At 35.8% G+C, this 12,548-nt stretch overlaps 1 protein-coding gene across 6 annotated transcripts in view; it reads right to left on the reverse strand.

The window, feature by feature from the left end:
* Positions 1-2,102: 2,102 nt before the first annotated feature.
* Positions 2,103-12,548, reverse strand: part of LOC127858955 (cyclin-D-binding Myb-like transcription factor 1) — a 44,458-nt gene continuing 34,012 nt past the window's right edge. For all 6 annotated transcript variants that reach the window (XM_052396332.1, XM_052396344.1, XM_052396360.1 and 3 more), the window contains exons 16-18: positions 10,786-10,862; positions 10,036-10,141; positions 2,103-4,392 (exon numbers count right to left, since the gene is read on the reverse strand). In XM_052396332.1, the coding sequence (XP_052252292.1) occupies positions 4,295-4,392; positions 10,036-10,141; positions 10,786-10,862 (281 nt within the window). In that variant the 3' untranslated portion in view covers positions 2,103-4,294. The remainder of the gene's footprint in view (positions 4,393-10,035; positions 10,142-10,785; positions 10,863-12,548) is intronic.

The following is a 12,548-nucleotide window of genomic DNA, read 5'->3' on the forward strand; positions in this document are numbered from 1 at the left end:
TATTCTTGATTTTTTACTGGACCTTTTAGATCCAATGTTTACATTTATAAATATAAAGCATTTAATGACAAACTTCAAAATATGCCAAAATCTGGGAAAAGGCCCCTTTAAGATAACTTTAAAAGGACCCTAGGAAATGCATACACAATATATAAATTTCATTAAAAACAAGGGCTGTTTGTAAAACATGCATGCTCCCCATATGGGCTGTCAGTTGTAGTGGCAGCCATTGTGTGAATACGTTTTTTGGCACTGTGACCTTGACCTTTGACCTCGTGACCTGAAAATCAATAGGGGTCATATGCGAGTCATGATCAATGTACCTATGAAGTTTCATGATCCTAGGCGTAAGCTTTCTTGAGTTATCATCCGGAAACCATTTTACTGTGTCAAGTCACCGTGACCTTTGACCTAAAAGTCAACAGGGGTCATCTGCGAGTCATGATCAATGTACCTATGAAGTTTCATGATCCTACGCGTAAGGGTACTTGAGTAATCATCCGGAAACCATATTTCTAAATTAAGTCATTGTGACCTTGACCTAGTGACCTGAAAATCAATAGGGGTCATCTGCGAGTCATGATCAATGTACCTATGAAGTTTCATGATCCTAGGCATAAGTGTTCTTGAGTTATCATCCAGAATCCATTTTACTATTTCAGGTCATGTGACCTTGACCTTTGACCTAGTGACCTGAAAATCAATAGGGGTCATATGCCAGTCATGATCAATGTACCTATGAAATTTCATGATCCTAGCTAGGCATAAGCGTTCTTGAGTTATCATCCGGAAACAATTTTACTATTTCAGGTCACCGTGACCTTGACCTTTGACCTAGTGACCTGAAAATCAATAGGGGTCATCTGCGAGTCATGATCAATGTACCTATGAAGTTTCATGATCCTAGGCCTAAGCGTTCTTGAGTTATCATCCGGAAACCATCTGGTGGACAGATGGACGGACATACGGACGGATGGACCGACATGTGCAAAACAATATACCCCCTCTTCTTCAAAGGGGGGCATTAAAAGTATACAACCAGTTTATCAAAAGTGTTCAAATAAATTGAAATTATTAAACATAACAGCCTCTAAAACAGATTTATGACCATGCAGTTTCACTGCAAAACCTGTCACCCTAAGTGCATTTCATTTTGTTTTTCTATAAACTTTTTTGCATAGAAATAATACATATTTATGCAACCTGCATACAGTAATGGGTGAAAGGTTATTTGTGATTAAAGTGTGGTGGCTATTCACTCAGATCGGGTAATCAAGTGATAGTCAAGATGGCGACGTCCATGTCAAGACAGATATTTTTCAACGTTATATACCGTTTGTTACTTTTGTTAAATTTTTAAATTGCGCTCACTTTCCAGCCATTGCAGTAAAAATGTGTTAACAGTTTATTTTGTATTAAATTTCACTGTATATTGCGACTTTACTCCCCACAAATTTAGAGTAAAGTCGAGATATAGAGTAAATATTAATTGAATAAGAGCATAGCATAACGGGTGCCAATGCTCGGCTGCAGGTGTATTTTTTAATGAATGAAAGCTTGTCAGAAATATATATATATATTGTTTTTTTAGAGGTCACAGTTACCTTGACCTTTGACCTAGTGACCCAAATATGGGTGTTGCGTATAGAAATTATCAAGGTGCGGCTACATATGAAGTTTCAGAGTTGTAGGTGGAAGCATTATGATTTTAGAGCCAATGTTCAAAACCTTAACAAAATGTTAAGGTTTTAGCACAACGCGGAGGGCGGACGACATGACCACAGACAGGACACGATGAGCTGGCTATGACAATACCTCGGGTTTTCTCAGAAAACAGCAGAGCTAAAAATGACGCCAGTAACTTTCTTGCTGATATGGCTGGAAAGTGAGCATAATTAAAAAATTTAACAAAAGTAACAAACCGTATATAACGGTGAAAAATATCTGTCTTGACATGGACGTCGCCATCTTGACTATCACTTGATTACCCGAATTTATACAAAGGTATAAAACGGCGATAAAAACCTGCCTCGGCAAGTACTTAATTAAGATTCATTTTTGATATTTCAACATTTTGAATGTAAGTAAACAAAGTGACAAAATTATGTGCACAAATTTAATAAATTTATTAACAAAATAACTTAACTATAATCAAAACACAGGTACCATGTAATACAAACAACTTGAAAAAAAACAAAACAGTAATAAACTAAACAACAGACAATAGATTGTTATACAAAAATATTTGTAATGCGAGATCTTTCATAAATAAAGCAATTTATTTTATGCTTTACGGTGATTTATAGAGAAATATCAGTGAAATAAAACTGGTATTTCACTGTTTGAAACAGGGAAAAATAACAGTAAAAAATATCAATATTTTTTCACTGTTTTATTGTGAAATGACATCATTTTTTCAACGAAATGACATCATATATCCAGCAAATTATACAGTTAACTCTTTTACAATGTAAATAAACGGTGAAAAAAAGCATAAAATAAAATGACATTTTGTTGGACTTGATTGAATAACAATTTTAATTCACTCGTGGTCATAAAAAATACATATTTTTACTCGTGGCTTGGCCACTCGTGAAATTATTTTATATGATCACTCGTGAAATAAAATCGATATTCCACCGAACAAATATCCTCTATTCATTTATTGAGTAGGGTTTTTCGCTGTTTTCAAAGCTTTTCAATCATATTACGGCAGTCAGTTAACCCTTTCCTACTCAGAAGTAAAGTGAAAATGGCTTTGTACAAACAGCTTAAAACCAGAACAGCCTACGAGTAACTCACCATCTGTTAAGGTTTTATGCTGTTTGCTGCTCATCATTTTCATAGGGTTGGAAATGAAGCCTTTAAAACTTCAATCTAGTAAGAAAAGTCTTTATTTAAATTTAACGTTCTGAGGGACTACAAATGCTTCAAAATACATATCTAAGTGGTAAAGGCTCACACTTTTTCTGTGTAGCTTGTGTACCAGTACGTAGGGTACATAAGACCAGCTACTGACAACTTCCCTACAAAGGAATAAGAGGCTAGCAATAAATGTAACAATGTCTGAGGACTTTAATATTTTTTTCACTTTTCACTTTTACCACTAAAACTAGCAGGTACATGTAATTATAGCAATTGAACACTAAACCACATGTTATGTTACTCTTGGTTAATGTTATTTACATGTCAGATTTTAACAATAATCACAATGTAATTAGTCCATTTTCACATTTGATGTTAACAATCATATCAATATGATTGGTCCATTTCCACATCTAATGTTAGCAATCATCACAATGTGATTGGTCCATTTCCACATCTGATGCTAACAATCATCACAATGCCATTGATACATTTCCACATCTGATGTTAACAATAATCACATTTTGACTGGTCCATTTCCACATCTGATGTTATTGTTAACAATAATCACAATGTGATTGGCCCATTTCCACATCTGATGTTAACATTCAAATTATCAGAGTGTGATTGGCCCATTTCCGCATATGATTTTTACAATCATTTAATCACAATGTAATTGGTCCATTTCAATATCTGATTTTAACAATCATATAATCTGAGTGTGATGGCCCATTTCCACATCTTATGTTAATAATCATATAATCTGAGTTAGATTGGCCCATTTCCACATCTGATGTTAAACCCACACAGCGTAATTGGCATAGTAAATTTAAGTATAAATAAAAGCCATATTTTATCTATGCCAAATAGAATATATCTGCTGGTAACAAGGTCGAAATCTGTCTTTTTTGCGCTTTAAAACTTAAAAATAATCGCATTTGTCCAAATGGACTAATACGTCTAGAAATCCTTCATTCGGTTTAAAAAACAGTACCGTTTGAAAAATACTTCATAACTTGCATATATGCCAATTAGAATATATCTGGTGGTAACAAGGTAGAAATCCCTCTCTTTTGTGTTTAAAAACTTAAAATTAATAGCGTCTGTCGAAATTGACGTATACATATAGAAATCCTTCTTTCAGTTTTAAAAGTGGTACAGTTTGAAAAATAATAAATTACTTACTAACTTATAGATTTAATGACAATTTTGCACACTTTCAAATTGCATCTATATGTATTGATTAACATGGTATAATTTCAAGGTCGGAGGCAAAGTGTGTGGCTTAAACAATCATATTATTTGAGTGTGATTTGTTTTATGTCCCAATCTGATGTTCACAATCATATTATCACAACATATGTGGTTCATCTGCACAGTCATTTGATGTTCACAATAACATCTGATTGGTATTCGTCTTGTTCTCCCATCAGATATTCACAATCATATCGTCAGGTTGTGACTTGTCCGTTTCCACATCAGAGGTAGGGCCCATTAGGCTGCTACTGTTTGAATTTAGCATAGGGTCTGAAATAAAGAAAAACATCATTGACTTTAAAGAGAAAATATTATTGATATTCAAACTCCATATTAGAAGGAGGTCTTGCTTTTCCTCGCATAAGGTCATATTGCTAATTGTAAGATAAAATAGTTAAAACCGACCAGGCTACATCTGAATGCTTGACAGAGCGACTAGGCTCGAGTCAATATTGCTCAAAAGGACAAATAACCCTTGTAAAGACTTGAGGAGTTGTCTACCTTGATAAAGAATTCAGTTGAGAATGAGACTGATAATTGTTGAGAAAATCTTAACAAAAAAAAACATTATAGGCAGAAGGTGTCGCCCTGATTAGCCTGTCCTGACTGCATATGCTAATCTGAGCAACACTACGCATGTGTACACTTTACAAATGTGTATTAAGCCCCATTTTCCAAAAGCATGGCTCACATTAAATGAAAACATTATTGACTAAACATGTAAAATGTTGTTGTTTTATATGAATGTCAACTCAGTTTTGTAATGTAAATTATATATTGTGGACAAATAACAGTTTTAAATCATAACAAAAAGACACACTTATTAACAATTAAGACATATGCAATAACCAAATATGTACAAGAATTCATGTCTGACTATAATGAAAAATGATCAAACATACTTTTATCACATGCTATACCCTGTTTCCCATGTAATACAACCATAACATATTTTTTTATATTACACATGTGTAATACAACATTTTTAAGCGTTTTCATGGTCTTACTTTTCATTTATTGACCAATCACATTTTGTTATTTTGCTGAAATGACATTGCAACGTCAAATGACGTCACAAAATGTCAACAACATTCGGGATAAATCATTATGTTTGCGTGAATATTAATTTAATTTGCTCATTTAAAAGCATGTGATAACAAGAGATGTGTTTGTCAGAAACACAATGCCCCCTAATGCGCCGCTTTTTTTGTTGTTGACCTTTGACCTTAAAGGATGACCTTGACCTTAACCTTTCACCACTCAAAATGTGCAGCTCCACGAGATACACATGCATGCCAAATATCAAGTTGCTATGTTCAATATTTCAAAAGTTATTGCAAAACTTAACTGTACAGTAAAGTTTTGGGACAGAATGACAGACAGACAGGCCAAAAACAATATACCCCTGATCTATCGATCCGGGGGCATAAAAAAGATCTGACACTCGTTGTCATATCATACCATATTTTATTAAACTTGTCCAGAAAATTTGTTAGTAAGCTCACCAAAGGCTCGCTTACTAACAAAATTCCTGAACCATTTAATAAAATATGGTATGGTATGACAACTCATGCCAGATCCTTTATATAAACTACATATCTTTTCGGTGATTGAAAAAAAAGTATTTTCTTCTGTTCTTATGACTGTTTGCTTAACTACCAGTATACCCTTTATTCATTTTATAGAAATTAATTAATTCATAGATGAAGATTTGCTCACCAGAGAAGCAAAATAATTTTACTATTGAACTCAGATTGCGTAATGTTTGCCTAATTAATGTTACTTAAAAATTCGTTGATTATTATATCATAGTAACTGGTAAAAAAACTGTATAACCGACCTGGAAATGTTTACACTTAAAACAGTTCCATTTTATTTACATGAAGATTCTGTTTCTTTTTTCATTTTGTTAGAAAATCAATAAATTAAATAATTTATTTAAAAGCCTAATGAGTGTTGTAAAGCAACTAAATGATTTTAAAAATGCTTTTTATACTACAACTTGCCTTTGATGTTGGTAGTTCGCTCACCTGAGAAGAGTGTGTTAATTGAATTTTTACCAAATGTATTGGCGCTTTTTGTAAAACATGCATGCCTGCATATGGGCTGTCAGTTGTAATGGCAGCCATTGTGTGAACATGAATAAATTAGTCATTGTAACTTTGACTTTTGACCTTGGTTGCTTGAGTTGTCATCTGGACACCATTTTACAGTGTTGAGGCATTGTTATTAAGACGTTTGACCTAGTGACTTGAACATTATGTTGGTCATCTGCCAGTCATGATCAATGTTACTATGAAGATCATGAATCTAGGCGTAAGTATTGTCAGTAAATATCAAGAAACAATTTTATTCTTTTGAGTCACTGTGATGTTGATTTTTTATGTAGTGATTTGAAATTCAAAAGGGGTATTTTAATAATCATGATTTAATGTAGGTGAAAGTGTTTTTGAGTTTTCATTTGAAAACCAATTTTTGTATTTTGAATCACTGTGACTGTCACCTTTGACCTAGTGACGAGAAGATCAATACGGGTCAATGGTGAGTTTACATTCCAAACCTAAATTTGGTACATGTAGCTGTATATTTTATAACCCTTTATCAGCAGTAGCATATATCCATTGTTAATGTCTTCTTTTAACATAGCCTGTTGACCAGAGCTCACACACCAACAAATTACAGCAAACTGTTATTCCTGATCCCATACATTAACTTCATAAACAATCAATGTGTGTATCCTTCAGCATGACTCATTCCTTCCTCTCTCTCATAATCAATGTTAGGCATCAATGGGTTAATATCAAATTGAGTTGTGTGTCTTTGTTCTTGTGTACTTGTAGATTTTAGAGCACATATGAACTGTAGTGTCCTAGTCTGATAACAAAATAATAATTGTATAGTGTTTTCATAGTTGACATGTTAAGATTTTAAATTACAAAACAAACAAATGAATTACATTCAATCTTGCATCGTTTCAAAGTCAGCCCAATGTTAGTCTGTCTGGAAATTGTCAATTAAGTGCTTTGTGTTTAATTACCAAAACAAAAAAAAAGCTTTATACCACAAACATCTTTAAAAAAAGATGCAATGATTAGAATGCACACATATCAGATGGATAACAAATTTATAAGATGTTCAAAACATCTACATGATAAATTCCATTTTTGATTGATTTAATAAGAAAATTTTATCAACTTGACCATTATATTGTTTCATGATCCTAGGCGTAAGCTTTCTTGAGTTATCATCCAAAAACCATTTTACTGTGTCAAGTAACCGTGACCTTGACCTGAAAGTCAATACGGGTCATCTGCAAGTCATGATCAATGTACCTAGGCATAAGCGTTCTTGAGTAAAACAATTTTACTACTTTGGGTCACCTCAATGTACCTATGAAGTTTCATGATCCTAGGCGTAAGCGTTCTTGAGTTATCATCTGGAAACCATTTGTCTAAGTTGAAACACCGTGACCTTGACCTTTGACCTAGTGACCTGAAAATCAATAGGGGTCATCTGCAAGTCATGATCAATGTACCTATGAAGTTTCATCATCCTAGGCATAAGCGTTCTTGAGTAAAACAATTTTACTACTTTGGGTCACCTCTATGTACCTATGAAGTTTCATGATCCTAGGTGAAGCGTTCTTGAGTTATCATCCGGAAACCATTTTTCTAAGTTGAGTCATCGTGACCTTGACCTTTGACCTAGTGACCTGAAAATCAATAGGGGTCATCTGCAAGTCATGATCAATGTACCTATGAAGTTTCATGATCCTAAGCATAAGCGTTCTTGAGTTATCATACGAAACATTTTACTATTTCGGGTCACCTTGACCTTTGACCTAGTCATCTGAAAAGCAATAGGGGTCATCTGCAAGTCATGATCAATGTACCTATGAACTTTCATGATCGCATAAGAGTTCTTGAGCTTTCATCCGGAAACCATTTTACTGTTTCAGGTCACTGTGACCTTGACCTTTGATCTAGTGAACTGAAAATCAATAGGGGTCATCTGTGAGTCACGATCCATGTACCTATGAAGTTTCATGATCCTAGGTATAAGCGTTCTTGAGTTATCCAGAAACCATTTTACTATTTCGGGTCACCATGACCCTGACCTTTGACCTAGTGACCTCAAAATCAATAGGGGTCATCTGCGAGTCATGATCAATGTACCTATAAAGTTTCATGATCCTAGGCTTAAGCGTTCTTGAGTTATCATCTGGAAACCATTTTACTATTTCAGGTCACCGTGACCTTGACCTTTGACCTAGTGACCTCAAAATCAATAGGGGTCATCTGCAAGTCATGATCAATGTACCTATGAAGTTTTATGATCCTAGGCCTTAGCGTTCTTGACTTATCATTCAGAAACCATCTGGTGGACAGACATACGGACCTACATGAGCAAAAAAACATACCCCCTCTTCTTCGAAGGGGGGGGGGGGGGGCATAAAAATGTGACTACCATAGTGTTCGATCACAAAGTTTGACCGAAACCATTTTTGAACTTAATTCTTGTATCAAAGAAACAAATGTTCTGACCAAATTTCATGAAAATTGGGCCAAAAATGTGACTTCTAGAGTGTTAACATTTTCGCTATATACATATAGAGAAAAATGCCCCGCCCACTGGCGGCCATGTTTTTTCACTGATCCGAACCATTGTCGAACTCGTCCAAGATATCAATAAAACCAATGTTTTAACCAACTTTCATGATGATTGGGCAAAAATTGTGACTTCTAGATTGTTTACAAGGTTTCTATATAGCCAAATAGGGAAAACTGCTACTATATACATATAAAGAAAAATGCCCCGCCCACTGGCGGCCATGTTTTTCACCGATCTGGACCATTTTCGAACTCGTCCGAGATATCAATAAAACCAATGTTTTGACCACCTTTCATGATGATTGGACAAAAATTGTGACTTCTAGAGTGTTTACAAGGTTTCTCTATAGCAAAATAGGGAAAACTGCCACCATATACATATAGAGAAAAAATGACCTGCCCACTGGCGGTCATGTTTTTTCACCGATCTGTACCATTTTCGAACTCGTCCAAGATATCAATTAAATCAATGTTTTGACCATCTTTCATGATGATTGGGCAAAAATTGTGACTTCTAGAGTGTTTACAAGGTTTCTCTATAGCCAAATAAGGAAAACTGCCTTGCCCACTGGCGGCCATGTTTTTCAACAGACCGGAACCACTTTTGAACTCAATCAAGATATAATTAAGACAAACATTTTGACAAAGTTACATGAAGATTGATCATAAAATGTGACTTCTACAGTGTTACAAGGTTTTTCTTTTTTTTTGACACAGTGACCTAGTTTTTGACCCGGCACAACCCAGTTTCGAACTCGGCTGAGATTTTATTGGGGCAAAGCTTCTGACCAAGTTTCATAAAGATGGGACAAGAAATGTGGCCTCTATAGAGTGTTTACGAACAAATGTTAAGGGACGGAAGAACGACAGACAAAGACCGGTCAGAAAAGCTCATCTGAGCAATCAGGTGAGCTAAAAAAAACAACAAGCAAATTCGTTGAATTGATATCCCCCACCAGTATGCTCCTGGACACAAAATTGTTAAATTTGAACCCCCAAAAAGAAAAAGTAATTTTTCAAGATACAAAGGGACATAACTCCTTTATTAACAGATGGTGTACAATGCCTTTTGGCGTGCATTATCCTCTTATCTTAAATATATATACTCATACCAATTTTCAATGAAATCCGCCAAAGCACTTCCGAGATATGGCTTTGGATGGACAGACGGAAAGACGGACGGACGGAAAGACAGACGGAAGGACAACGCCAAAACAATATCCTTCTGCCTATGGCGGGGGATAACAAATTATTAAGATACCATTGATAATAATATTTTGCGAGCATTACATCCAAATATTACCTGAGTAGGAGGTCATGAGTTGCCCGTTGGTGACAGGGGCATATGACTGCTGTTTCAGGACCATCCCCACACCCCTTGGACTGGAGGTCACGGACTCCTCCAGGGTCTGTAACATTAGCAGTCAATTGGACTCATGTGAGCCACCTTCTATGAAAACTGGGCTTAATGCATATGCCTTAAGTGTCATCCAAGATTAGGCTGTGTGGACCAAGCCTGTGGCATCCACACAGGCGAATAAGGGACAGCCCTTCTTCTTAAAGTGGTTGTTTGTTTAGAAAAGACTTCCCTTAAACAAATACCATAAACGTGAAAAGTGTTGTCCCTAATTAGCCTGTGAGGACTGCACAGGCTAATCTGGGACGATACTTTATGCATATGCATTTAGCCCAGTTTTGTCAAAACAAGGCTAATGTAAAATCTTTTTAAAACGTGCAAAACTAATACATAATATTATTTATTTTACAAAAGATGCAAACAAGAAGCTGATTTACATAGCTTCATTAAAAGTAGATAGATATTTCAATTTTATAATCAATTAATTAAGGAAGAACATGGTCATGTATTACTTGCTTTGTACCAATAATTGTTGTTAGAAGGAAAATATGGTGGACAAAGCTTACGGAACATAACCTATTTATGTCCAAGAAATATGATTTATCAAGGCACCAACTTTGTCCCAGAAATATAATTTCAATTACTTATTAATATAATTCCTTGACAACACTATATCTAGACCTTTAAGGCACTTACATGTGTGGAGAATCCGTTGTCGTCGTTGAGTGAGTCGGACCGTGAGATGACACTGCCGTCACTGAGAACTTCAAGCCCTGAGTAAGACATATGTAATGACCAAATATGTACAAGAAACTATGAAAAACAAGAATATCAGTGAAACTGATAGATGCTCCCTCGATGCGCTTTGTCAATCTATGTGTTAATAACCACCTAAAATAATCTATTATTAGCCTCGGTGACCTTGACCTTGACCCCAGTGACCTCAAACCTCATCAAAAGGTAGAGGTCCATGTAAGGTACCTACATGCCAAATATGAAAGAGATTGGTAAAGTACTGAAGGTGCTATGACAAACTGTTACAAAAGCATGACGGAAAATACATGAATAGCCTCAGTAACCTTGAGCCCAGTGACCTCAAACCTCATCAAAAGGTAGAGGTCCATGCAAGGTACCTACATTTCAAATATGTAAGAGATCGGTAAAGTATTGAAGGCCCTATGAGAAACTGTAAGAAAAGCGTGACGGAAAATCTGTTATAAGCCACGGTGACCTTAATCCCAGTGACCTCAAACCTCATCAAAAGGTAGAGGTCCATGCAAGGTACCTACATGCAAAATATGAAAGATATCGGTAAACTATTGAAGGTGCTATGAGAAACTGTAACCAAAAAGTGATGGAAAAATCTATAATAAGCCTTGGTGACCTTGACCCCAGTGACCTCAAACCTCATCAAAAGGTAGAGGTCCATGCAAGGTAAGTACATGCCAAATATGAAAGAGATAGCTAAAGTATTGAAGGTGCTATGAGAAACTGTAACAAAAGTGTGATGGAAAAATCTATTATTAGCCTCAGTGACCTTGACCCCAGTGACCTCAAACCTCATCAAGAGGTAGAGGTCCATGACGGAAAAATTTAATATTAGCCTCGGTGACCTTGACCTTGACCCCAGTGACCTCATCAAAAGGTAGAGGTCCATGCAAGGTACATACATGCAAAATATGAAAGAGATCGGTAAAGTATTGAAGGTGCTATTAGAAACTGTAACAAAAGTGTGACAGAAAAATCTAATATTAGCCTCTGTGACCTTGACCCCAGTGACCTCAAACCTCATCAAGGGGTAGAGGTCCATGCAAGGTACGTACATGCCAAATATGAAAGAGATCAGTAAAGTATTGAAGGTGCTATGAGAAACTGTAATAAAAGTGTGACGGAAAAATCTAATATTAGCCTCGGTGACCTTGACCCCAGTGACCTCAAACCTCATCAAAAGGTAGAGGTCCATGCAAGGTACCTACATGCAAAATATGAAAGATATCGGTAAACTATTGAAGGTGCTATGAGAAACTGTAACCAAAAAGTGATGGAAAAATCTATAATAAGCCTTGGTGACCTTGACCCCAGTGACCTCAAACCTCATCAAAAGGTAGAGGTCCATGCAAGGTAAGTACATGCCAAATATGAAAGAGATCGCTAAAGTATTGAAGGTGCTATGAGAAACTGTAACAAAAGTGTGATGGAAAAATCTATTATTAGCCTCAAAGACCTTGACCCCAGTGACCTCAAACCTCATCAAGAGGTAGAGGTCCATGACGGAAAAATTTAATATTAGCCTCGGTGACCTTGACCTTGACCCCAGTGACCTCATCAAAAGGTAGAGGTCCATGCAAGGTACATACATGTAAAATATGAAAGAGATCGGTAAAGTATTGAAGGTGCTATTAGAAACTGTAACAAAAGTGTGATGGAAAAATCTATAGCCTCTGTGACCTTGACCCCAG

The sequence above is a fragment of the Dreissena polymorpha genome, chromosome 1 (genome assembly GCF_020536995.1).
Source record: "Dreissena polymorpha isolate Duluth1 chromosome 1, UMN_Dpol_1.0, whole genome shotgun sequence".
NCBI lineage: Eukaryota > Metazoa > Mollusca > Bivalvia > Myida > Dreissenidae > Dreissena > Dreissena polymorpha.